The 26,978-nt window shown below is 53.7% G+C and overlaps 6 protein-coding genes across 6 annotated transcripts; 2 read left to right on the forward strand and 4 right to left on the reverse strand.

Annotated features, from left to right (window-relative positions):
• Positions 1–204: 204 nt before the first annotated feature.
• On the forward strand, positions 205–908 carry ColSpa_00830 (uncharacterized protein; the record flags this gene model as incomplete). Its single annotated transcript, XM_049267042.1, has 3 exons — positions 205–217; positions 316–531; positions 730–908. The coding sequence occupies 3 exons, from the start codon at positions 205–207 to the stop codon at positions 906–908; spliced, it is 408 nt and encodes a 135-aa protein (XP_049122999.1).
• Positions 909–4,869: 3,961 nt separating this feature from the next.
• Positions 4,870–7,523, reverse strand: ColSpa_00831 (sexual differentiation process protein isp4; the record flags this gene model as incomplete). Its single annotated transcript, XM_049267043.1, has 6 exons — positions 4,870–5,599; positions 5,656–5,911; positions 5,964–6,396; positions 6,477–6,838; positions 6,893–7,205; positions 7,308–7,523. The coding sequence occupies 6 exons, from the start codon at positions 7,521–7,523 to the stop codon at positions 4,870–4,872; spliced, it is 2,310 nt and encodes a 769-aa protein (XP_049123000.1).
• A 42-nt stretch (positions 7,524–7,565) lies between these two features.
• Positions 7,566–8,057, reverse strand: ColSpa_00832 (uncharacterized protein; the record flags this gene model as incomplete). The annotated part of the gene is made up of 4 exons (XM_049267044.1): positions 7,566–7,655; positions 7,711–7,789; positions 7,849–7,904; positions 7,971–8,057. The coding sequence occupies 4 exons, from the start codon at positions 8,055–8,057 to the stop codon at positions 7,566–7,568; spliced, it is 312 nt and encodes a 103-aa protein (XP_049123001.1).
• Positions 8,058–13,824: 5,767 nt separating this feature from the next.
• On the reverse strand, positions 13,825–15,620 carry ColSpa_00833 (uncharacterized protein; the record flags this gene model as incomplete). The annotated part of the gene is made up of 3 exons (XM_049267045.1): positions 13,825–15,112; positions 15,198–15,319; positions 15,498–15,620. 3 exons carry the CDS (start codon positions 15,618–15,620, stop codon positions 13,825–13,827), a joined length of 1,533 nt encoding a protein of 510 aa, XP_049123002.1.
• Positions 15,621–20,499: 4,879 nt separating this feature from the next.
• On the forward strand, positions 20,500–22,786 carry ColSpa_00834 (TBC1 domain family member 5; the record flags this gene model as incomplete). The annotated part of the gene is made up of 2 exons (XM_049267046.1): positions 20,500–22,218; positions 22,283–22,786. The coding sequence occupies 2 exons, from the start codon at positions 20,500–20,502 to the stop codon at positions 22,784–22,786; spliced, it is 2,223 nt and encodes a 740-aa protein (XP_049123003.1).
• Positions 22,787–23,972: 1,186 nt separating this feature from the next.
• On the reverse strand, positions 23,973–26,382 carry ColSpa_00835 (eukaryotic translation initiation factor 3 subunit B; the record flags this gene model as incomplete). Its single annotated transcript, XM_049267047.1, has 4 exons — positions 23,973–24,395; positions 24,454–25,162; positions 25,192–25,983; positions 26,111–26,382. The coding sequence occupies 4 exons, from the start codon at positions 26,380–26,382 to the stop codon at positions 23,973–23,975; spliced, it is 2,196 nt and encodes a 731-aa protein (XP_049123004.1).
• Between the last annotated feature and the right edge of the window lie 596 nt (positions 26,383–26,978).

Consider the following 26,978-nt stretch of genomic DNA (forward strand, 5'->3'; position numbering starts at 1 on the left):
ATCTGCACTTGGCATTTTACAGATGCACAATCATGGTCCACTGGGCTGCAAGACGTCATGGCCAATATGCAACCGTGGCCGTCCTCATGGGAACACCAGCTGGATTCGAGTTGCCCTACATTCAACTTTCCTTTTCGCAGAAGCGATGTCGAGTGGCGGCGCATGCAACCATGGGATTGTTTCGAACTATTTCCACGCCACAATATGCAGATCTATGGTTAGTCTTGCGCGAAACCTTCCCTTTCAGATAGTTGACTGATATTGACAGGCGAATACTGTGTTACCCTCTGTGCGCTATCATGACTCTGTTAACAGGTGTACTCGAGAACCCAGGCTCTTCTGGTGCCCGCGGCGACCTGGCGACGACAAGAACTTTTGCCCATTTCCTCCAGAAATTTGAAAAGTCGGAAGGCTGCGATCTGAAGCGCGTCTTGACTGCATGTGCATTTTTTCAAAGAACAGTGCAATATGCCGTGGACGATGCCCAAAACGTGATGCGTGCCCAGAACCTGGTTGGTAACAGCGGCGGCAGTATGTCACTGATTCCGAGTTTCGGTCTTAGTAAAGACGCGCAGGTAAGGCACCAGTTGTGATTCAATTCCATAGTCACCGCTAACAGTTTGATACCTAGGTCTTGCAGTCGCTACTTGGCGCCGCAACTCATCCCATGTATCTTGTCCAAGGACTGATGGGCAATTTGCCGAACCGAGACCAACATCTCATACTGAGACTCGCTCAACTTCTCGGCACTCCTTTTGAAAGTGGCAAACCTGGCAGCCCTCTTGGATCCCAACCTTTACGACCGGAGACTTACGGCTTTGGCTTTGGTCAAGGCCAAGCTGGCAATGACCCAACAGCGAATTGGTCTTGAGGCTGACAGCAACTATCTGGAGCTTTGCGGTGTTTGATAACAGCTCCATCACAAACAAATATTCTTATCCCGTCGCCTGCGGGAAAACGTCAGACATCCCTGCTGCGGGTAATTAATTCAATAAAAACGTATGAAGTCATTCATCTATCCAAAAACTTTTCTAGAAATTCTGGTACCTTTATTCCCTATACTTAGCTGCAACAGAGGTATAATTAATCTCTCTAGCACACATACAGGCTATTCTCCAGACACAACATCTGTATCAATTGAGGGGTGGAGCAGAAATGGAGAAATTGAAGCATGGGCTTTGGGCTCTTTTCCGCAGTCCATGGGATAATCGTTATAAGGAGACATTGGGTCTACCTGGACTGAGCCTAGGGATAGTCCTCGAGGGAAGGTTGAGGCATTGTCACTTAATCTGGTGGAGTTTGATGAGTATTAACACCCACCTGGGCTGGAATGAGCTCACGATGTACACGGACCTTAGAAGTACCTTGGTGCCTGTTATGGTGCACCATAATACGCATCGTAATGACCTGAAGGAGGAGAGACTAGAGGATTGATGGAAGCACAGTTTGATTTACCCTTATCTTCAACAGCTGCTGGAGTTACAAGCGCAACCAAAGAAGTCACTGGAGCCACTAGTCAGGGTTCCGGGCCGGGGTGGCGTCAAGGACATTGTCTACGGCGCACTGGAGGCGGACACGACGAAGAGGAGACCTCGCCTCCTCAAGAAAGAGAACTTCAAGGACAATAGCCTAACAGAAGATATTTGGAATGACTTATGTAAATCAGAAGGGCACGAATAATGGTGGAAGGAATCTTCCACGACGGAAGCGATCCATTCTACGGGAAGAATTCCACGTAGAAGTTGGTTGCTCTATTAAATCTGGCACTACAATTTCCCGGGTGGCAAAGATAACAATGCTAAGCCGAACGGCGTTCTTCTGGGGGAAGTTTTTTTTTCGAAAAAATGTTGTCCCAGAGATACTATCACTTTACAAATCAAGTTGAATTGATCGTACCTTTTCGATTCACTTCTGGTACTATTGCATAGCTTACCTACCTTGTGCAAAATCCTGGGTGAAGGAAAGGGCTTGAACTTGACAATGCAGGTTGGTTTCCAGGCTTTGAGAGAGGTTGGTAAATAAGCGGTTCTCCGGGCCAACGGTTGACGATTATGAATATACCGAAGAACAACAGACGTCATCGTTTTCTGCCACCAGATATGCAGTTCCAGATGGTAAAGTGACCTGAGAGTGTCAACCGCCTTCAACGTGAGTACTGCAAATCGGATCATCTGTGTCACCACTATGACATACCCAGAACCAATATCTTCAACTGCACATTGCTCCTCAAGATATCCCCCAATGATCTCACCAGCAGGCCAAGTGAGAATCAAGCACGGGGCATGGTTTACAAAATCGAATGACTTGAACGGGTGTTAGATGCAATATAGCAAGATTGACTACAAGATAGCGTGGCAAGCTGAGTGCCAATGATTATTGTGAAATTTATTCTGGGCTAGCTCAACTGGACACGATGTCGTGGCTGCATATTATCATGTACTCTTCGATGGTACGGATGGTACGAACTTGAAGTCTGTGCCCTACTGCAGTGGGTGAGCTGCTGCGACCAGTTGCCGCGTTAGCTTTCAAAGGATGAAGTAAATCGTCAAGGGGCCTAATCTAATGGTAGATTTCTTCTCAAGAGACTCTATGGCACATAATCAAGGGTTTGAATCTTCCACTGGCCTTCATTCATCGTAAGCTCTCGATGTTAATGGCTCAGGCAGCTATGGCAAAAAGCTCTGGTTTAAACAACGTCACTCAACACCGCCAATATACACATGCCGATCTTTGGTCCTTATTGCACTCTGATCAGAGCTATCCTTCTTCAAAAAGTATCCATCGAGAGCGAACTGGCATTTGTGTCATATGCCAAACTAATGCCGTCACAAGGCTCCTTTAGTCAGATCCGGAAGGCCTCCGCTAATCAGCCATCGCGCACAGATGTTCGTATCCCAGAGGAGCTTGGTTTCTCAACTGTACTCCCAGCACGCTTGTGCAATAACCCGATCCCAATCCGCCTGCACCTGCATGCCGAGGACTAAAACGCGTAAGGAACACGAGGTTCTGCTGCTATTTTTAAGCCGGCTAGGCAGCAGCATTTGGAGCACTAACCCCCCCTCTCTTAAAGGATTACACAACCGGAAAGGGAAATCGAGACACCACAAGAGGGAAAACATTTTTCGAGGGGATTTCTAGTATGCATGAGAGCGGTATCCTCCTCGAAATTTGATTGGTCGATAAGAAGAAGGTCGAGAACCTTGTTACCAGTGCTTTAACACCGCTATGTATTTGAATCGGGCAAGCCACTATGTTCTATGACGAGAACACAGCATAATTACTATGGTTTCTGATTGGCTATTATGTCACGTCGGACGATGATTTCCTTTATTTGAGCTCACTGTTCCCATAGCTGTCCTGACCTTCTACCAGAGAGAAGAAAGCAGACATCCCTCTGTGACATTGGACAACTTTGCGTTCATTTCATTGGGATTCAAGCATGAACAAAAGTTACTTCGGTAGGCACCTTCGAATCCCTTAACTCCATTTCATGCTTCTAACAGTCCTTAGGAAGAATGGAATACAGCCAGACCCACGAAGACCAAGCCATCCGATCTCCTCTTCCACAATATCAAGTTATGCATACCCCTGCCTCTACGTCTGCCAGAGTGTTGGTGGCTGCAATGCCAGCCAGTGTCATGTGGCTCAGCCAAACCACCATGGACAGGTCCTTGTAGGAGGTCTCAATCCAAACGTCATTCCTATTCCCCTCTTGGATAGATGGCCGGCCTTGATTGAATGCCCGGCATGCAGGAGAGTCTCCCCGACCTACACTAAGCATATGGTCGGAAAGGGAACGCAGTAAGCAATGCTCTATGTTTGCTACAATTTGGCAATCTGCTGACTATTTACTTCAGCTGGATGGCTGGTTTGTTCTTCTTCACGACTGGTGTTGGCGTGATTATCCCTTACGCTACACGACCATTCAAGAATGTTCGTCACACTTGCACGCGCTGCGGATGCAAGGTCGCAACTCGACGATTCGGCGGCGGCACTAAGGCCCATCTGCTGTAGGAAGGTGATGGTGTCATTTCGAGTTCAATGACAAGGTGCGCTAAAACTCTGCGGTGCATAGTGCGATGAGGCCTGTTGCCTCTTATGTGACTTAACTGGTCTTCTTTTTGTGGATGCAAGTGTCACGCAATGGGTTTCTATCATTACCCCAAAGCAAACATTGGACGTAACATGGCATGCTTCCACTCGAACCACTCTGGAGGGATTTATTATTATTAATCGTCACCGATCGTGACGGCCATCTAGGCGGCTCGTCATCTCACAATTCAACGAAACAATCCCATGAATGCTTTTTCAACTAGTGCAAACGTGACTTCTCTCTCAGGTCCTATGTGACCTCCTGTTACATGTACAGGCTTTCCGATCCCCTTCATAAGAATTTGATTGGGAAGGAGGGTTTTCGCTTCAGATAGTGCAAGACTGGGATTAGAGCAATAGTCCTATGAGAAGTTTGTACGTTCGAGTACCTGCCTGACTTATTCTGAAGTGTGAAAGTTGATACTACAACGCAGTCATCTAGAATTGGGGAGGATTGTTGACCAGTGCTTCACTGACGGAACACAAAGAAAAGTCCAAAGTCAGGCATAATGATTGTATAATTATGTCGTCCTCAAAGGTGTGACCCTCCGCGTCAAACATGAGGGGATATCAACAACTCAGAACTACAGATCAGCCAATAGGCTTTTCCATCTCTCTCATCTATTTATCCAAATTCGCAAAAAATAAAAGTAGTGTGTAAGAATAATAGCGTTAAACCAACAGGCAAGCCGTAGACCAACCCCTAAGTCCAGTCCGCATCATTCTGTGTCCAACCAAAGCAGGAGAGCCCAGTGAGACAAGCAGCGATGAAGCAGCTTAGGGGGCTGGGACCTGAGACGGGTTCCACCAGGGGTAGAACCGCTCGCCGTCGGCCAGAGACTTCAGAGTACAAGCTTTGCCCTCGCAGCCAGCGGAGATCTGACTAGTGCCCCACCAATTGACCTCGGCACCGAGCCATTGTACGGTGAAAAGCATCAGAATACCAGCAATGGCAATACCGGCGGAGAAGGAGGCGGAAAGTACAAAGTTGTACTTGGACCAGAAGGCCAAGTAGCGGTTGCGCACGTAGATCCAGGATAGCCAGGCAATGGGGACGGCGGGCCAGGCGTACGAGAAGCTGTAGGGAGCCCAGTTGACACCTCCGTAGAACAGGGCGACGGGGTGGAACTGGCGGAGGTATCGGTTCTTGGGGAACTGTTTGATGAGGTAGTAGAAGGCGACAGGCAGAATGATGCCAATGGGGAAGCCAAGCAGGAGGTAGTTGTACTGGCCCTGGTGGCCGAAGACCTTGATGGGACCGATGGTACCCCAGAGGACGGCGGCGGTGAAGAAGGTGTTGGGTCCAGGGCAGAAGAAACGCATGGGTGCGTTAGTGGTGCAAACGTCGGGTATGTTGATCTGAAAGTTCATGACACCAGTGCAGACGAAGGTTGAGATGAGGGTGGCAAGCATTTGACAAGCGAAGGTCTGACGGGGAGGAATCTTCAAGTAGTGGGCAACCTTCAGATCATTTGCGAAGTGAACGGCGTGGGCACAAGTAACATAGCTGTGTTGATATGGTCAGTACGAAAGAAGCGTGTGCCGATTATACGGTAGACTCACCCGAAGGACTTGAAGAAGTTCATGGCCAATGCGTTACCCTGCACCCACATACCACCAATGAACTCGGCCAAAACGTTAAGCGTAACCTCGACACCAGTCATAGCCTTGATAATTCCGATGGGAATGACAAAGATGACGGCCAAGAAGACACCGTACGGGACGACACCAGGGGTGGTGTAAGTGGGCCAGGCGGCGACACCGGCGAAACCGAAACCGGCAGCAACAATGAGAGTGCCAAGGTACCACCATTCAGAGACTACATAGAGTCAGTGTGCTGCCATCAACCAGTGTGTGGATTCGGTTCTCACCTTCAGGGTAGGCAGCCATGAGACGGTTGTGGACGTCCTTGTACTCGCCATCGTCTCCCTCCTCCGGGGCGGTCTTCTTGCGGCGGATGCTGGCCCACATGTTCTTGAAACCCATCATGATTTCGTAGCGGTGAAAGATGGCAACGTGGGTGACAGCAGCCGCGTACATGGCGAAGAAGGAACCGTATACTAAAGTGTTGGCAGCACCAAGGTAGGCAGCCGAGTAGTCCATGTACTTCTCGTGGTCGTACATGCCGCGGTCGTCGAGGGCACGCGAGACGTTGTAGAGCTTGCCAAAGTGGTCATAAACACGGTTAGAGTTGATTGGGAGGTAGGCAGTGTTCCAGGCATTCGTGTAGTAGATGCCCATGATGATGAATCCGAGCAGCCACATGCCGAGAGTTCGGTTGAAGGTGGAGAAAGCCGGAACCATCTAGCTAACGGTCAGCATTGCCTGGCAAATACACGGGTGTTTCTGATCATGTCCAAACATCAGGGGTCGGTTCAGCTTACCAAGGGGTCAACGCTGTCAAACAACATGACATTCCAGTCGAAAGTGGGCCAGAAGTTGAACATGCCCAGGCCGTTACGGAATCCTGTCAGAATCTCCAGGTTATGATTGTTGGGGGAAATCCAGGTCATCCAACTGAAAAAGGTGAGAACTTCGAAGATGTAGTTCGGGAACCAGAAGTAGATGAACATGGCACCGAAAGACCACAGGAAGAATTTGTAGCGAGTCATTGCGTAAAGCTTCTTGAAGGGGCCAGGCACTGCAATGTTGCTCTCGTTGTGAAGGGCCGAGTTGAGAGCGATGGTAACGAGCGACGCCGGCCAGACACAGTAGGAGGGATACACGATGAACCTTCGGGTCAAGCCTGCCATTGTTAGCGTGGAAACTCGAACTCAGATAGTGTTTTTCCATGACGCACCAGCTAGACCGTATCCGATGAAGTTGGTGGACAGGGCGATAAGGATTTGGTAGGCGAAGCTCTTTGCATACGGCTGGTTGAAGTACTGGGGAAGCACCTGTGTCCAAACGATGTATTGAGTGTACGGCAAACTCTTGGCCGTGTTGGCCATGATGGCGATGAGCATGTGCTCCTTCTTGTTGAAACGTCCGGGGTTGAGCGGTAGCTTGTAACCAAAGACGGTGAAGACCACATTCGGCATCACCTTCTCCCAGGCCTTACCGATGGGGAAAGCCAGCAGCTGAGCAACGTTGGACTCGATACTGATGAGTGGCTGACGAATACTGAAAAGCTAATCCCAAGATTAGTACCAAGGTAAAGGTTATGCCAGCCAAAGGCGTTTCGCTGAATCTATGGCAGCGTTTCAGCCACTTACTTGATTGATGAAGGCTAGGAAGACCGAAAAGAAGACACCGATCGTCCACGCTCTGATAGTTCCGCATGGGAGATTTGGGTCATCCTTGTTGTCGACAACAGCTCGGACTTCGGCATACGGGCTGTTGTTTGTGATCAGAGCAGCCTCCAGCTTCATCTCCCAGATGAGTTGCTCGTGCTTCTCAGGGTTCTCAAACACGTCTTCATTGTCTGCCATAATCGTCTTAGTCTGGGATCGGTCGTCACCATGCATTTGTAACTACTCACCAAGGAACTCGTGAACCTTCATGAGAACACTGTGAGGAAAGTTGGGGTCGCGGTCGTGGATTCTGAGAACGTTCTCCATCATCTATGTCATAGGTCAGTAACACATATCGCAAGGTTTCAGAGACAGCCTGTCTGACCTTGCGCACTCCCTCCACCGAGAGGGTAGCGGCGATGGCTTTGGCCTCAATAAGATCATCCTCGGTAACGTTGAGATGCCTTGGAACCTGGTTAGGACTTTTTGAATGGTGACTATCCACATCCAGTTCTTGACTTACGATTCGAAGACCTGTTCCTCTGAGTCGAAACGATGAAGCTCGTGTGCGTGGGCGTTCTTTACGGCTGTTAGACTGCACTCCAATAGCATCGCTGCTCTTCCGCAGAATCTCGAGGCACTTACAGGAGCGACTTTCTCGTCAGTCAAGACGCCTTGGGTCCTCCCCACCTCAAGGGGGGTGACTGGCGCATCGTTCTTCTCGTTCGCCATTACGCTCTAGACGACGACGTCGTATGGGACTTGAGTAGAGAGCTGAGGACCACGGAATGAGAAACCATTTGGGCCTGTGGGACAAGGCGATAATTAAACCTTTTGGAAACAACGTGGAGGACGGCAAGGTCGCTTATCAGCGGTGCCACATTGCCGGCGCCCAGATGGCAGCCGGGTACCTCTCTCTCACATCACACACGATGGGCTGCCACTTTTGGGTGGTGCGAACTGGTCGGCAAGTGGCAAGGTGTTCATGAGTGATGTTCGGACGCATTCCCAGTCTAGGTCGGCTGGGCGACATCTTGGCTCTCTGCTCGAGAGGATCGACCTTCTCGGTCAGGTATGCAGCCGATATCAAGGGGTGGACAGAAGATATGCAAGCGGGCGGGGATTGGTCCGTACGACCGGGGCATCCATCGCCAGTCGAGACACGGCGACCATGAGGTCTCGGCGCCGTGCGGCCATGCCCGGGATGCAGGGGATGCAGGGGGGGGGGGGGGGGGGGGGGGGGGGGGGGGGGGGGGGGGGGGGGGGGGGGCTGGCTCTTGGGACGACGAGACATTGACCAACTATCAGGCAGCGTCGACAGCAAAGAAGAGAGGCGGGGAATCAGGCATGTCAGGACCCCAAACGCACCACAAGCTAGGATAGCGCGATAACATCCTTGCTATGTTGCCATGCACAATCGAATTACGTGGGGAAGGGACATTGCTGGTAAGCCAGAGACATCGCGGGTACAATGCTGGCTGGCTCCAGTCTCCCGCGCCCTCTGCATCCGCCATACGAGTTGACAGCCACTGGGCCGAGACATGATTTGTTGGTCTGCTAGAAACAAGCAGGGCAGATGAAGAAAGATTATGGTGTTGTCATCGGCTTCGATGCTGGGAGCGAGGTTGAATTCCTTAGCATGGAATTGCATTGTGAGCTAGGTTTCTCGCTGAAAGCTAATATACCGTCGACTGGAGAGTGATTGTAAGCTATCCCCGTAAGTTTCCACACGCTTGGGGGACTTATAAAAGAAGCCAGGTGGTGGCCCGCATCCTTGTCTCCGAAAACGAGGCAAGCACTATGACAGTGTCATGCTCGGCAAGGTAGCCGTACTGCGTGCCTTCTATCTTAAGGAGCCACTTGCGTTAAAGAATGGAGAACCAAGATGTATGGGAGCGTCACAGTACACGTTTATCTGTGAGTACGAAGACTGCAGCAAACACAAAAGCTCGATGCGGAAACAGAGCAGGGATAAAGCCGTCAGATGCGGAATCAAGTGGTTGGCGTGTATATGTTGACGTCGAGTCCAAGTTAGACGCGGAAGCGCCCAGCTTTACAAAAGGCCCGCAAAACGCCTTTGTTCTCCTTGCATGTGCATTTGGAGCATTGTATCTAGCTAGTTGGCGCTGTGTGGGACAAGGGGGGTCCATAGGGATAACCTCGTTGTCGCAACAATGTGGGGGGAAAAGTCGCAAAGACAACTTGTGAGGACGGAAATCATCGTGATGAGGGTACCACAATAGTACATAGGAGAGCAGAGGGGGACAAAGGATAACCAAACATCAACTAGGCACCCAACAATGAAGCGAATGAATCACGTGCCATTGTGCATGGAGGGATTAAGGTTAAATTGGCGCCAACACGGACCATTTAGCATATGAACAGAACTACCCCCCCTAACATGTGCCACGTCTACCAGCTGGCAGGCCTTCTTTGCCAGCCAGTTTTCTCCTTCCTCGACTGACAGACCTAGGTACATGTCCCTCCCACTGTCGACTGACCTCTGCGGACCAACGCTCTCTCATCAGCTTCAACTACTTCATCAAGCACACCATCTTCCATTCATTTATTTTCAGCCTGGTGCTATGCCTGGAACTTTTGCAAGCTGAGTATGGCGTCAAGGAGGGTCATCCTGGCAACAACAGGACACATGCAGCAGCGGGGGACGAACTGTTGGATTCATTTGCCATTACGCGATAGGCTCTTCCGAATCCCCTCTCATCCGGTTTAGTTGTGCGGCAGGCTTATGCCGCCCTTCAGATGGAACATCTATCTCGCTCTCGGTGGGTTCTCATCTAGCAGCCGTTGACGAACCCCTGCTTCAACCCCTCCTCTCTCTTCGCACCTTGATAATGGGCGGGTGTCGGCAGTGGCCAGGATCCCGCCCAGCACTAGTCGAATCATCTCGGTACGTTGCAAGATATCCAACTTGCTCTCCAACTCCCATTCAGGCAGGAGGATATCGTCCGCGCTATATAAAGTCGGCGTGGCCACTCTCTTGGCTTTTCTTGGTTTTCTCTTGGAATTTTCTTGGGACCCAGCCAACGTCTGCGACTGAGCTTGTCCCAGCCCACGCAGTCAATCTTTCTCCGCGCTCTTGCTTTCTTGGCGCTTCTGCTATCTCTGTCCACCTTGCCCAAAACTCTCTTTCCTCCGCACGGCACCCTCTCAAGCGCCATTCCCGCCTTTCCCAACCTACCAAGCACAACGCCCGCCGCCAACATCACCAAGCCTTGGTGTCAACGTGCGACAAGAAACGCCTCATGATTATACTATCGATCGATGTCTCCGGGTGGCTGACACGTCCCGCCTTGTCCAGCTGCAGGTGGCGTTCCTTAGCATTGTCACAGAAAGAGGAAGGTCTTCTGGAACATGACCAAGGAGGGGAGAGTTCAGCTGGTAGCCGGCTGTGTGGTGCGGGTGCCTTATCATTCGTCAACCATCCTGGACTTATCACAACATCACGCCAAGCAACCAAGACGCCTGGGTGAGCGAGTTGCCCTTCGCCAAAGTTACCGTATCCTAGTCCGCGTCCGCAACATTGCCAGGTTGCGACCCAACCCTCGCTGGCAGCGACGACGACAACCTCGCAGTAGATTCCGCTGGTCTTAATCCTACGCATGCTGTTCTTCGAGCTTCCCCCTTGAGATAGGTCACGCAGTCCAACCCTGTCAGCCATATCACTAATGCTGCCAGACAACCAACGTAATTCACGCGCCCCACAGACCGAGCCCTTCGCATGGGTCCGTTGACGATGAGCCTTCTGAGTCTGGAACGGGGACCTTGAAGATGACGGAAGGATGCTTGGCCACCTGTGGTGAAGTGCACACAGATCCCCTCAATTCGAGGGCTCGGTCCCAGTCATCAGGACCCCTCCGAAGATCATGTCCCCTCCGGCAACGATGCTTGAAGGGACCAATTCCTCGCCACTCGAGACGGAGTTTTAAAGGTTCTGCTTGGCTGCTTCTTGCGATTAGCATTCACATTGCCACAGAGATTATCCAATGTGACATTGCAGGTAGACGATGGCGTTGCTTGTTGCCGGTCGTTCAGCGCCTTTACAGAGCCGAGGTGCGTCTGCTGGGCAGAGCATCTCGAAAAGAAGGTCGGTATCTGACCAGGCTTGTTTGTTTATCCCAATATTCTGATTCTCTAGGAGTAGTCACGCGCCATTCTGCTCAGCAGACGGAGCATACTACTTTTTTCGGCAGCTAAGGCGGGCTACCCCGGGGCCTGCATCGCACAGGCCTCCAGCTGCACCTGTGGCGTGGCACTTTGGAAGATCTGTATTGGGCCAGACATTCAGTGTCGCCTCTGAAGACAGCGGAGGCGTGATTGGACGTGGACTCTGGCGGTATCGTGAGCATTGGCCAGCACGCTCGTTCGTCCCGGGTTTCTTGCGGTGCCCTCCCGAGCTTTCTTGGCTCTCTCGCACCACGCCCAGACCAAATCTCGATGGACTCAGATATGGTAACTACCATGTCTGTGGTGTCGATGGTTCGACTCGGTTCAGGAAGCAAAGCCATTACCTGCCGTCGAAGAACCTCCAGGTTCATGTATCACTGCAACGAGTTTGCGGGGTACGAGAATCTACACACCCGCAGACACCTTTGAACTAGGTGTGTGCCTCGCGGGGCTGTGTCGCCTGCTCAACACCTCAGCTAAACCCGTGTCACTAGCGGACGTAGGCCAGGGCTGGAGACCGTGAGGAATGAGAGTTGGAATCCGTCCAGGCGGTACTCATGTGGTACCGCTCAAGTCAGTCTATATGACTGCTATGTGTCCCTAAGTCCTTGTCCCGCTTACGTTCTTCGAGCTTTGATAGGCCCATTATTTCGGTTCGGTGTGTCCGTGATAAGAGTGCCTGCTTCATGGTCCCCGAAAGAGAAGTTGAGATGGTCTGATGCCCACGCCAGAGCTCTTTCTAGAAGAGCTCGATCAGGGGCGGATACTACGATTCAGGTCCGTCCAAACCGCGTTCATCCGACAGCAAATCGACGCACGGCTAGCGGCCTCGCTTCCAGGACTACGATTCCCCGATTCGTCCGTTGAGACCATGGACGCCGCTCCTTCGTTGCCTCCTACTGTGCGTGTATGCATGCAGTCACCCCGATCTGCAATCTTCGTCCTCGCCTCAGTGGCAGCCGTGGTTCAAGGATATCAACGACACGGCGCATGTCGATGGCAGCGCATATGCGTTAGCCCGCCCGCTCGGGGGCCCGCGAGCTTGGGACGGCGACGTCTACGTCCAACGTCGAGGAGGCGAAACCCCCACATCCTTATCTAAGACAGGCTTGGTATGTCATCATACAATGCTTGACAGGTGCATGATGAACATGAGTGATGTTTGTCCCAAACTGAGCTACTTGTCTCGAACGATCAGCGGCCGTTGGCGGGAGGCGAGGGCGTGATATTTGGCGAAATTTGTCATTTCTCGTGCCATGGTTCTTGAACCGTCTTGGTCCTTTCTGATGCTTGTGCAGTTACCATGGATGGTACATTATATGCTTTCATATGCCTATATGTTTAGCCTCTAGTTCTATTGGTTGCTTCTGACATTTGGTCAATGTTTTCCAGTCAGGTATTCTATGATGACGACGCGATTGACAGTAAAGGATTTCAAAATAGCATCACTATGATCGAGCTCGTGTTTGATGATCCCCGTCACTTGTTCGTCTGGAAGGTGTCTACGTCACTCAGACTTTTTGATATCCTACAAGACTGCTCTCGCCCACTCACTTTGGTAACTGCTGATATTGTAGTGATCCAAGTTAACATGTGATATAATCAAGCCATCCACAACCAGTGTGGAATAGCAGACAGTAGTACTGAGATACGCTCAAGCCAGGGGAAAATACCAGAGATCTTTTGTTTGTACATTTGAGGAACCACACAAAAAGAAGTTGACCATCAGACTGAGGCGCACGATCTCCAAACGTTGAACAGCGCTCAGCCCAAGAAGGCAGATAGTCAGACGTTGTCGCTGAGCTTGCCATGTCACACCAACGCACCACTTCTCCCTTTCAAGATGTGCAGGAAGCCTGAGACATTTATTTCAAGGCAAACAAACAGTCCATATGGCTTTGTAGTGAAACTGAAAAAGACACACCCTTTATCTTTACTCAAATGTCTGGATCAACGATCACGCTACTTTGTTGACCTGAATGGACCTTCTTAACGGTCTCACGTCTTATACATTCACTCTTCAACGCATGGAAAGTTCAACAATGGATATGCCTGTCCACTTATATGGATTTGTGAACTTCACAGAAGGCGAGGATATTGTGTATGCCAAGAGAAATACATTACGTGGCCAGATAGTGCTGCAGATGTTTGCTCACTTCCATTTCGTTGGTAAATTGCTATACGTATATGACGAAGGGAAAGTTCCTCACATAGTGGTAGGAGTCTGCTTTTTATGCCATACTGAATATCATCAGCATTGTGAAACAGAAAGCCATCTGTCTTCCGGAAACGGGAGACACTGCACATTCCGGAATCACTCTCGTCCGGACACAACTCCATATCGAATCAGACCCATCGCAGCGCCCAAAAGGATAGCAAACGGCGCTGCGACACCGTAGTATCTGCCTCCTACATACGCGGTGGCTGTTGCAACAACCCACCACGGGTCATCGCCCAGACTCCTGCCAGACTGGAAGCCCTCGTCGAGATATCCGACCTGCCAGATCCGATACACGGCAGTGTAAATCAGTCCCACGGCCGCCGCATTGACTCCCCGAACAGCAGCCTTCACCCACGGCCTGCTCCTCAGTGCGCCCCATACACCCATCGTGCCATGAACAAGAACGATGCCGGGGGTGAAGATCCCAATGTAAGCGAGGAGGGCGCCAACTGCGGCCGAGTGGCCTGCGTTGATCGCCGTCAGACCACCAAGGAACACAGCAAAGTTGAAGTTGGGACCCGGGAATGACTGCGCAATGGCCAGGCCAATGAGGAAATCTCTAGGGGACACCCACCCTTCGGCGACGATGTACTCCCGCAGCAGCGGGATCACCACCGGCCCGCCGCCGAAGATGATGGTCCCGGCGAGGTAGAGATTCGAGAATAGGTTGTACAAGATGGGCAGGTCTTTCACCACGCCGCGGGCGATCATCACGCCGACAAAGGTGGCGAAGAAGGTAAAAATCACGGCCATGCCGGCTTTCCAGGAGAAGTTGAGGCGGAACCCCTTGGGGATGACGCGGGGCTCGGATTCGGCCAAAGAATGGCGGACTTCGTCCTCCCGCGATGGGGCCTCTGAGCGCGGTACAGAGTAGGTTGAAGCGATACCTCGCTGTTCCGCCGACGAAGGCCGCAAGGCGGCGGCAGAAGAGGCCCCCACGGACCCGAGAGCTTTACCTTGGTTCGTGGCCGTCGTCGTAGTAGCCTGCAGCTCGACCCCGCGATCAATGTCATCGTTCTCCCCGGAAGACCTCTCCCTTCGCTTCCCCAGCAGAGCCCTCACCATCCCCGCGGCCCTCCGCGCGGGCTTGTGGACCCAGCGGTAGTCGTGCACGACGGCGGCGCACCCCGCGGCGCACATCAACACGGGGAAGTACCACAGCGCGTTGTACATCATGCCCGCGGCCGCGGACAGGAAGACGACGGTGCGGGTGAGCTTGTCGGTGATGGCCTTGTCTGAGAGTTCCACAGCTGCGAGGGCGATGATGCCGACGGTGGCAGCGTTGAGACCCGAAAGGAGGGCGTAGACGGCGCGCGGGAGGGAGGAGCCGATCGCCGAGACACCGACCGAGAGGCCGTACATTCCCAGGGCGCCAGGGAGACTGCGGAGGCGGCATTAGCGGGGGACGAGAGGGAGGGATGTTGGATCTGGGGGGAAGGGGACAAGGTCATTCAGGGGCTGCCCACCTCCAGATAAAGAAGGCAAGGATGGCGCCGAGGAGGCCATTTTGGATGAGGTTGATGCAGTACAGCATCTTCGTGCTCGCAGGCCCCGAGAGGGCCTGAGAGATACTGAAGAGCTCCTGGAACTAGACGAGAGTGTGAGCTTCATGGCTGTGAAGAGCCTCACTTTAGGAGGGGTTTGGAAGGAATCCATACCATCTCCTCATCAATCCATCGCAGCCGTTTGACGAAGCAGTCGTGAAACTAACATAGCCCACTTGTAAGTAACCAATACTTCGACGACACAGGAGAGATGGCTCATACAATTTTGAAGTGCACCGGAGGGCCTCCAAAAGCTGTGACACCCAGATGCCAGTTGTATCTCAAGACGTCCGCGGCACGCGCCACATTCGCGCGCAGGCTGTGCTCCCACGATGTGGCGAGCATCTCGAGCGGCTCTAACGTGAAACCCGACGACGCGGTTGAATTCAATCTAGCACCTTCCCTTCAACCAAGTTTCAGTGATACTACGGAACTTGACCACTTCAATCCGCGGGATTGAGTTACAGCACAAGGTCCGGGTGCGCAGATCTCCCAGTGATCCCATCTCGAACGTCGTCTGAAAATGGCGTGGGGTTCCATCACCGGTAACACATGTCGATATTGAGGCTGCGCACGCCATAACCCGTGACTGCGACGCCAAGCCTCAGCCACACTCGTCGTGACAGAGAAACTGTTTTGCCGGCGTGCGAAACAGTAGGAAAAGATTCCCCTCCTCCCCTTGAGTCGCTAGCAACATGAACCTTGGACATGGGTTCGAATTGTGTAAGACTTTGGTTTGATCAAGCTCAGTGGCGGAGGAGCTTGATTTGAAGCCCCGTCCATTGTCCTGCAGATCGTCATCATGGTCAAGGGTCTCTGGTGCCCTGAACTAGGTGTAAGTCAGACAGGAACAGAATTCTTCAACTTGGAAGTTTGACTCAGATCCCCTGGACTAATTCTTGAGCGCAGTGAGACAACAGCCAGCTCGGGGCCGCTTTTCGTACGACTGGCGGGCAAGTTGACCTGGTGAAATATGTGGAATTCAGATATTAAACAACGTTACACGGAATAGGGGCTCCATCTGCGTAGTTGACGGGTCAATCAATCTTGATCGGCTCGCTTCCGAAATTTGACTGGAATTTCATGTCTCACTGTCTTAGACTCTGGGCCATTGTCACCGAGCGAGGGGAGCCGCATCCGAAGTGCGCGCACAATGCCGGCGACTGATGCTATCATCTCGGCAGCAAGCCCACGCCACGCGACGGCGAGAAAGGAGCGTCCGATAACTGCTTTCACTGGCAATTCAGGAAACTGGTCAAGGCACGTGGCCAGTGAAGTTGCGTTGGACGCCAGGACTGATGCTGCGATGAGGTGGCAGACGACCGGTAGTGTCAGTAAACCAGCCTTCAGATGTGGCCATTGGCTCTTGGAACCCCCGACGCGAAACAAGCCAACGCGACCGATGAGCGTGGGCGCCACGACATCGAAGATGTTAGCCAGGACGTAGACGAAGAATTCTGGCGCATTGTCCAAAGCGCAGGAAGGAGCCCAATCGAAGGCCCCAAGGACAGGCGCAGCCCCGACCAATGCGAGTTTCGGTGGCCGACCGACACTCCATGTTGCTCATTCGCTGTAGCGTGCTGGACACATCACTATCATGCAGTGCAGCTGGCATATGCAGCGGGCGGGCGGGCTTGTTGAAGACGCAACCCGCGCCGTCGGCTTCAACAGGCGTCTCGAGCCACTCCCTGCCACTCTCAGCCCAAGGAGTTGACAACCCAGTGCACTTTGACCAGATAGGGGAGGGTTGACAACAGTATATTTAGCTTAGCGGCGATGCCGAAGCACTAAGCGGAGCTGGCGTCAGTAGTGCCCTCCAACGGCGGCGTCTGTCCGGCGGTTCGAGCGGGGAGCTAGCGCTTACCGACGCCGTCTCGAAGGAGCTGCCGAGCAAATCGTCTCTGACGGCATGACGGCCTCTGAAGACATTGTAACCTGAGATGAGGGGCGTCAGTACGCAAGCAACGGCAGCGAGTTTAGCCATTGCGATGACGCATGCTGTGTTGGTTCGCAGCATGTGGATGGACCGTGCTTGAGTTCGGGGTTGACGACATGGGAAGTGCGATTGATGACTCGACACCTCGAATGCTCGAGATGAGATGAAGCTGCTGCAATTAGGTGGGTGACGTTGAGCCAGTAGTATCGCTGGTCACTGCTGCCGACGAAGAAACTGACACTGGTTTATGAGACTGAACCATATGCTGAGGGAGGGGTTGTTCGAACGAACAAGACTTGTCATGACAGGCGCTTACTGAGTTGAGGTCACGATGGCGGCTGCCAAAAATACACCTTGGCACCACACGCGATGAGCCGGGACGCAAAAGCCGCGGAACAACACGGCACACCACCTCAACGCATCGTAGGTATGACCTCAAAAGCACATGCAAGCTACGACGGGACGACACGAGACGAGACGAGACGGGATGTGGCGGTGTCGTCAACGGGGATGTAGGTTTAAGCATTTGTTGCATCATGTGGTTGTTAAGGTTAGTTGATGATGTGCTATGATAGTCACTGATTTGCAAAGGCTTCCATTGCGATAAACAATCAGAAACGGCCGGAGCGTTTCAATCCATGTGCGTCTCCAATTCATCGCGTGGGTGCTCGACCGTCGTCTGAGGATGTGCGACAGAGGGTGTTTATGTAAGCAGACAGGTGAGGTAAAGTTGCAGAGTGCATGAACATCCCAAGGAAGTCGCAGCTGAAGGGGAAATGACATTTGGAGACGGGGAGATGAGCGGACTGTGGACCGGACATCCGGTGGGCCCGGGTGTGGCAGTCATTCGAGCGGGTGATAGTAAATCCGTGCCTGGTTCGATGCCGGGGGGGGGCTGCTCATCTCAGCTCAGCTGAGCTGGCAGGAACCACCACTCCGCTCACGACGCTGAGGCAATCAATGCACCGCCGGCGGGATTGATAGTGGTGGAGCCGGGCCAGATTATCGTGGTGGGGCGTGGGTGGGCGGTACTTGCGATCTTGTACCTAAGCGAAGATTGCATCTGCGGCTGTGGGCGGTTTCGGCGGTCTCGACCCGGCTGGCCGCGACTCCTTTATTTCCCCTCCCTCTACCTCTGTTCTATGTATGTATCCGTTTCTCTCTCTCTTTCTCTGTCTGTCTCTTCCTCCTGCCGACGGACAGTGGGAGCGGCGTCTCAGTCGGGAAGAGGAGAACAACCCTGAGCACGAGAGCTGCAAGTGCTGGGGTGATTTTCGACAATGTCCGAGTGGATCAGGCACATTACCACCCCGTTGCCGCAGCGGCCTCTGACTGGCTGGCCGTCTAGGATTAACCTCCCCTTTCCCGGAATCCTGCTCCTGCGGGTGTGCCTGTTTGTCGGTGCTGCTAGTGCCTTGTTTCGCTCGAGTTTCTGCAGCCAGAGAGCCTGTCGCTGTCACTGGGACCACCTCCATCACGCCTCACCACCCATCCACCACGCCGCACGACACCACACCAACAGACCAACACACCCACCGCCGCGCAGCCTGCATACGTCTAATCTGCCGCCTGCATAGGGAATTGCGATCATAATCAGGAAAGCACCTGTCATTTTGGTCTTGAGCGTCAGCGTCGTCGTCAACAGTGCGACGGTCCATATCAAATTATGATTGTGCTCTGCGTCTTTTTTCCTCCTTCCCTTTCCCCTCCTCACCTGCTAGCGCAACAGACCAAAGGTGCAAAATGCACTACAGACAAAATAGGAAGAGAAATAAAAAAGATACCTGCTCTAAAGTACCGCCGACATCTCCGCCCCCAATCAGAGAGGGAAAATTCTTCTCCACGTCGTCCGCGTCTCTCCTCCCAGTCCAGTCTCCTCCTTCTCCTCTCCCCTCCCGTCCGTCTCCTTCATTCTCCAATCCACTGGCACATCCCGATCGGATCCTGTTTTCCCTCCCCCTTTGCCCCGTTTTTGCCCTGGTTTTTTCGACGACACCGCCGGAACGTTGTTCGTCCTGTCTCGTCCTCTGCCTTCCCTGTCCTTGCTGTGTGTTGATCTTGCCTGTTGTAACTCATCGCTGATTTGTCCCTCATTTACTGTTGCTTGGTTAGCTCTGCCCAATCTGCCATCATTTCGGCTCTACCAATTGCCATTTGCATCTTCACCCTTCTCATCTCCTGTCATCTTCCGCATCCTTCTCCTGCCTCGCCGTCGCCGACGTCGTTGTCGTCCTCCTCGACCCCCCTAATCGCTCGCTATTCATCTTGCCTCCTTGGTGTCCATTCGTTTAACCCACCCCTCCAGCCCTGTTCCGTCTCGGACAGGATAGACTCGCTCTGTCAATCGACGACGCTTCTGCATTGTTACCGGGTCTATCACGCACTATTACATACCGTCGCTCGCTACCTCACCAACAATCCGTTACGCCGTATCCATCCATACCTAACCTAGCCTCTCGCTGCTCACGGACACATTCGTAGTCGCTGTTTTCTGTACATTCTCGCTTGCAACTGCAACAAACACATTCCTTCCGGACAAAGTCGCTGTCCCCCCCATACCCATCCAAAGTCCAAGACGGATCTACAACAGAGCCAAGCCAACATCGTCGCTCGCTATATGCTCTCGCCATCTGCGACCCTCTCTCGTCCCATCTTTTCGACAACCTGACGTCTGCCTCTGTCACCGTTCGACCCGACCACAGCGTGTGACCTTGAGGACTGGCCACCCCGCTGTTCGCGCATCCCAGCTATTTCAAAACAGTTCACCCAGGCTTCCCACACACTGAGCATCAAGGGGCCTCCTACCCACAGACGTCTCTCGGTCTGCCTTTTCGTCTCGTCTCATCATCCATCCCTCGCCGGGAAAAATAAGACAAGACGACCAAGCACCGACCAAGAATTTGCCAGGGATCTGCCCGCTACGCATAACTGCGCCTTAGGAAACCAGCCCGCAACAACCGTCAACCCAGCAAGTCATTACAGCATAGCCTAGGCCCCCGTTCTTAATCCTTTTCCTTGCTCCACGCACCCAAGCCCCGGCCAAACCACCGCGACTCTCCACACCTTCACCCTATTCTGGACTGTTGCCCCGTCCTCCCAAGGCCTGGCCACGACAATATCGACCTTTGCTGCCGTCAAACAAGCTTTTTGTTGTTTTCTCTGCCTCTATCTCGCCCTCCCTTCCTTAGTTCTTCCCTTTTGTTTCCTTCAACACCCGACGATGCAATGATGATATACGGGCATCAAGACGTTGATCTCTCGGGTCCCAGTCCAGGTTCGCCGCCAGGCATGACATCTTCCAAGTCGTCAAAATCCTCTTCGTTCAAATCCTTCCATTCCGACGACAATAGCGTCCTGGACGACGTTAGTCACTTTGAAGAGATCGGTCTTGAAGACGATGCCTCCCATTACGACACACAACGCATCCGCGAACCACACCCCGCCAAGCCTTCACAGCCCTTCTCAAGATCGTATTCCAATGACTTTCGCCCCGTATCATGGAAGCCGCCGCACTCTCGCTCTCCGCCGATGGCACGAGACCTTGCCAAACCTAGGAGCACGAGTGTTTCCGCGGACCTCACTCTCACTCCCAACGCACGTTCGAAATCCCGATCCTCTTCGCGACCTCCCTTCCTGAACCTGAAGACCGATGGCCACGTCCTTAATCGACGAAGCCCAAGCGCTGGCCGCCTTCCCGACCCCCGTCGAAGTCCAGTAAACCCGGTGAACCCTCGAGGCTTTGCGAGCCACTCCGCGACTTCTCTTCACTTTCCCCGCAAGAACCGCAGCCCCAGCCCGAACTTTTCGTTGCTCCCGAGAGATCCCAACGTACCCCTGAAGCCCCGCCGGGGAAGCTGGCAGTCAACACAAGACAGGAAAACGGCCTTGGAGCTGGAGAAGGAGTGTGACGAGGACGACACTGACGACATCCCGGATGGCCTCATTCTCGACAACGTCCCCATCTCTCCCCGGCCTCGACAGGAGCGCACACCTAGCCGGCCGACTTCGTCAGGGGCATCACCCAACAGACCACCAAAGGAACGAGTTCGTAGCGTTGGCAATGGGACACCCCCAGTCCCTGTTGACTCGGGATGGCTACGTTCTCCGTCCTGGAAGTCGGACACTGCTCTATCATCCATTGGAGAGCATGGTGCGCCTGAGCCGCTCAAGAACCGCGCGAGAAGTTGGAACCTCGCACTGGCCGAGCTCAACGCAGACGCCAAAGAGTTGACAGAAAAGCTTGAGGAACACTCGGATTATATTCGTGAGAAGGCGGCAGAAAATGCCAATCCCACAGGACGTCACACGTGGAATGGGAAGTCCCTTGAGCAACACAGTCAGAAACCTCGGGTCAAGTCTGCGTTGCCTGAGCTCCCTCCGATTCGGCACCAGACCAACATCATGATAGACCCACTTCCAATCTCCAAGGAAAAGGAGGCTGTTCTTAGCCGCACACGACCCTCATGGCTTCCGCCCAAGGATCCCGCAGAGGAGAAGCGCCATTTGCGAGAGTACAAGAAAATGATGGCTCGCAGCGCCGAGGCGGACCGCCGTCGTGAGGATTCGCGCCAGGCCAAGAAGTCAACTCGCGACACTACGGCCGACAATCTCATGCGGATTTGGGACGATGATATCATCCCCAGATGGACTGATGCCGTCCGAGAGCGTCGCACTCGCGAGCTGTGGTGGAAGGGAATTGCGCCCCGCAGCAGAGGTACGGTCTGGGCGAGGGCCATCGGCAATGAATTGGGCCTATCTGAGAAGTCATACAATGCCGCCCTCGGCCGAGCTCAACAGCTCGAGGAAAGAGTCAATGCTGGCAAGGGCGATTCTGAGGACATCCAGAGAGCAGCTTGGCTCTCAGCCATCCGCAAAGACGTAGCCGAACACACCTGGCAGGATTTGCGGATCTTCCAGGTTGGCGGGCCTCTGCATCAGACTCTCGTTGACGTCTTGTTTGCCTATGCGCTGTACCGGAGCGACATCGGCTACGTCAAGGGGTGCAACGTAAGTCAATTCCCAAGTAAAACGAACCCCTAGTTCGAACCCAAACATGCTGACGAATTTGCAGACCCTTGCCGCTCTGTTGCTGCTCAACCTTCCCTCGTCAGCAGCAACCTTTATTGCTCTCGCCAATGTCCTCAATCGACCATTGCCTCTGAGCTTCTACTCCGAAGACCCCGGCGCGAAAGCTTCGGCCTACAACCTTGTCATGCAAACTCTGAGCGTAAAGTCTCCTCGGCTCCACGAGCACCTCACGAAGGACATTTCCGAAGGCGATGCGGATTTCTACTTAGGCAACTTCTTCATGGGACTTGGCACAACTCACCTCGCCATGGACGAAGCAGCCCGGTTGTGGGATGTGTACGTCTTTGAGGGCGATGCGGTGATGGTGCGAGCGGCCGTCGCCACGCTCATGCGAAATGAGATGGCGCTCTTGGGCGTCAAGTCCCCCGGAGAGGCCAAGAAGATGATTGAAGGCGGCACCAATAAGGATGGCCGCAAGGCTGTCGTTGGAGATGACGGCGCCGAAGACCGCTGGATGCGAGCTGTTCGGGAAGCGGGTAAAGCCTAATTCTTCCCCAATGGTCCTCACCTCAACACCACCTTTTACGCTTGATGAATACTTCGGCATTCGGAACATACGACATGATCCTAACTGTTTATATCTAATCTCCTTGGGCCGGCGTGATACCGGCCCTTCCATCGGAGGGAATCACACATACACGGGGGAAAATTTAGCCAAGCCCATTCCTGGTCGACAGCTTCGAGCTATTGATCGATGGGCGTGTATAAAGAGCACCGGCGTCTGTGGCGCGATGGACATTTTCGGGAGCTGGTTTTGTAGCATTTTTTTTCTCTTCCTGTTCTGGTTGGCTCTTGATTGTTACGGTTGAAACCGTTTTTCTTTTCTTTTTTCCCCGTCCACCTGGATGTTTCGCAGTGCGCGGGCATCTCAGGGACGCGAGACACTCTACAAAAGTGTGTCGGAGTGTAGATACGCAGACGCTGGACGCCGAGGATCTTGCCCATGCGGAACATGGCCTGCCCGGCATCCCGTGGATGAACCAAATTTTTGTTTTCCGGGACGATAGACGTCCTGGATTAAGGACATACCTGTATAGATCTCCTGTGTCATCGTCGACGAAACAAAGAGGGGTTCGTTTCCGACTCGACATTTCTGCCGTCGCTTGCGACCCGCATCTTTCCATTCTTATTATCCTTACGAACCGGGCGGGGTTCGCACACCCAAAAGGTGTTGATCACTTTTATTCGATATCCCATTCGTAGCATAGTCGTATTGTAGAAGAATCCACTTTGTGCAAACATCTACCCAACCGTGGCTCACGTGGCGTTCCATCAGATACTCCGTTACTAGTTACTTTCCAGCGCCTAGTTGATCAAAAGCAGGTTTTCCTTGGAGGACTCTGTAGCGACGAAGAGAAAAAGAAGAAGAGAACACCCGCCAATATGCGATACTCGCTGGACACAACACGTCGATGCACATGGGACAAGCAGATCGTGTCTTCAAATCCATGAATTAACCCTCCTGCGAAATGCCCAACCTCGCCCGATCGCCCCCCAATGAACAAACAATGTGAACTGGGAAAGGGCTTGTAGCGGGTCCCCTGGATACTTTTTGTCACTCCCACCCGTCGTCTACGTTTTTCTTTCCAGGAACCTTGGCTGCTTATACTGCTGCTGCTGCTGCTGCTTCTTCTTCATCTTCATCTACACACACACATGACTGCCGTCTACCTTTAGTTGACAACCTCCTCCGTCTCCTCGAGGACCTCCTCGACAATCTCCTCAATGACCTGCTCCTCGCCGTCGCTGGTCGTCGTCTTCTTGGAGAGGAGGTAGGCGACAATGTCCTGGGGCAGGCCGAGCTCCTTGCGCTCCTCGGCGACCTCGGCCTCGATGTCCTCGCGCCACGCAACCCACTCGGCGAGCTGGCGGCGGCGGGCCTCGACGACCTCGCGGTCGGCGGACGCTCCGCGGTCCATGTCCTCCTGCTCGAAGACGCGGCTGTACTCGCGCAGGTTCTTGCGGATCTGCTTCTGCTCCTCCTTGGAAAGCAGCGTAGGGGGGCGCGGGCGCCAGGCCCACTGCTTAAACTTTTCGACGGGCTCCTCGCGCAGCGCCTCGCCCTTGAAGTCGTAGATGTGGTATCCGTTCTCCATCTGTAGGTGTGGGTTAGCATCGGTTCAATAAAATTTGTTTGTGCCAGGGTCAACGTACAGAGTGCTTCCAGGCAGAGGCCCAGGTGGCGACGAAGCGTCCTGAGGGGTCCCACTCGATGTCGGTGACGCCGTAGTGGTCGCCAGTGTTCATGAGCTGGAGGTTGGCCGTCAGGTCCTTGTCGGACTCGGGCTTCTCGCCCTCAAAATCGAGATCGAAGAAGTCGAGATCGGAGCTCTGCTGGTTGTGGACGGTGGCGATGACGACGAAGCGGCCGCGTGGGGACCAGTAGATGGCGTTACTGTTCTTCTTTTCCAGGGTGCGGAGGTGCTTGAAGTTGCCGATGGTGTTGCCCTTGGCCTTCTCGGGGCAGAAGAAGGAGACGGAGGTCTTGGGTGCGACGGCGACGGCGCCGGCGGGCTCGGTCGTCGTGATGATGACGAAACGGTCGCCCTTGGGCTCCCAAGCGAAGTTGATGACGGTGTCCTTGATGGTGTCGACGACCTCGACGGGGACGCCCTTCTCCTTGATGCGGAAGATCTCGAGCGTCGTGGCCTGGGACTTCTTGGACTTGGAGTGACGGTCGACCTTGACGCAGAGGTACGAGGCATCGGACTGCCAGTGGAGCTTGGCGTCGGAGACGCTGAACAGGGGCAGTTGACGGACAACCTCCTTGCTGGGGATGCTCATAAGACCGACCTTGGCGGGGTTGCTGCCGATTTCAGGAGTCCAGTAGGTGAGGAGCTGCTCGTACGTCTTGATGCCGTCTCTTTGCGGGGTAGCGGGGCCCAGTCGAACTCCATGATGCCCTCAATCTTGATGGAGGTCTTGTCGAGGAGGTTCATGCGGGGCAGCTCATAGACGGAGATACCGGTCTGATAGTTGAGGCGAGCAACGTAGTTGTCGTCGGCGGACCACTTGAAGGCGGGCCACAGAAGCTTGCGCTGCTTGACCTCGTCCATGCCAGCCATGTCGAGGTTGGCGAAGGAACGGATGGGCTTGCCGGACTCGACGCTCCAGATGACATAGTTCTTGCCATCGTCGTCGACGGACAAGGCTGGGTGGCCTTCGTCGGGGATAGAGATGGGGCGGGCAGACCATGTCACCAGGTACTTCTCGGAGGGAGACCAGTCGCAGAAGGTGACGAAGGGGTGGGGGAAACGCTTCTGCCGTGACCACGAGGCACCGCCCCAAATCTGAACACCCTGGGCGTGGACCGAGGTGAGGTAGGTTCCTTGCGGCGACCACCGGATGAAGCTGTCTGTCCAATTTTGGCGGTCGACAATGTTCTCGGGCACGTCCTTCTCGTTGTTCCAGAAAACGCCGACGGTGTCGCCACGGTACATGGCGAACTGGTCTCTGCCACGGCCGCTGGGGTCCTTCATGAATGATCTCAGGTGCTCCTTCTCGGTGAACTCCTCAATGTAGGGCGGCGTGTACTCCTCCTGGACCTTGCCTTCGCGGCCGTAGCGGTCGACATCGGTGAGCTTGTTGACGCGGAGGGTGTGCTTCTTGTCGAGAGGGACCTGGTCGAGTCCGCGAACAGCGGCGGCAGCCTCGGCGGGGGACGAGTACTCGACGAAGGCGAATCTGCCATCAGTCAGTATCACCAATTTTTCTTTCTTCTTCCTCCTTTCTTGCGCGACCATGAACCGGTCTCAATCAAGATCCGGGTGAAGGTCGGGGTCCAGGGCTGGATCCACTCAGCCAAACGTACCTCAGCGACTTCCCATTCTCGCCCATGGGCATGTAAATCAGATCCTCCCTTGTCTTTCCAACCGAGTTCAACTTCTTCAGCAAGAACTTGACCAGCTTGGGCTTCTGCTCCTCGTTGACTTCGGGGAGGCCATCGATGACCACGAAGGTATCGTATCCTTGCTCCAGCTGAACCTCGTACTTCTCGCGCAGGTCGGAGATGTCGATCTCCTCCTCGTCGTACTCCTCATCGTCGAGATCTGCCTCGCGCAGATGGTCGAAAGAAGGCGCCATGATTGCGACGGCTGGTCAGGTGAACAGTCGAAGTGCGTTGGCGGGTTGTTTCGTGATTTTTTTGGGTAGGGGTGGGAGGGGGTGCGTGTCTCTCGGTGAGAACTGCGTTGCGATGGCCCTTCTGTGGTGGGAAAAAAAAGAGGTGCCTCGAGGTGTGGGGTCCGGGTGGCTTTCTTTGGGTGAAAAGTGCCCCGCGATTTTTTCGGTTTTTGATGAGGGTTTCCGGGCTGCGGAGCGGCTCTTTGGCTGGCTCTGGATGCAGGACCTTTTTAGAGGACAGAATCGGTGCAAAAATACGCGAAAGCTCCGAAGATGTAGGTGGCCAGTGACTGTCTCGACAACTGGAAATGCGCCTCGTTAGGGGGGGAAAGATAACCGGGGGTGGGAGGGGACCAAACGACTATCGCGCGCACAATTTGGGCGTCGATTTGGAAAGTTTTCGGTCGTCGAACTGACATTCGTGTGGGCTGGAACATTGCATTGTTCCGCCTCCGGAGCCGCGACAAAACCCCTCGCTACCTGACCTCTCGCGGATCACGTGGCACAGGATTCTGCCAGGGACGGTCTAGCGGCGGCGGGGGGAAGCTCGAGCGCCT

The sequence above is a fragment of the Colletotrichum spaethianum genome (assembly GCF_022836535.1).
Source record: "Colletotrichum spaethianum MAFF 239500 DNA, contig01, whole genome shotgun sequence".
NCBI lineage: Eukaryota > Fungi > Ascomycota > Sordariomycetes > Glomerellales > Glomerellaceae > Colletotrichum > Colletotrichum spaethianum.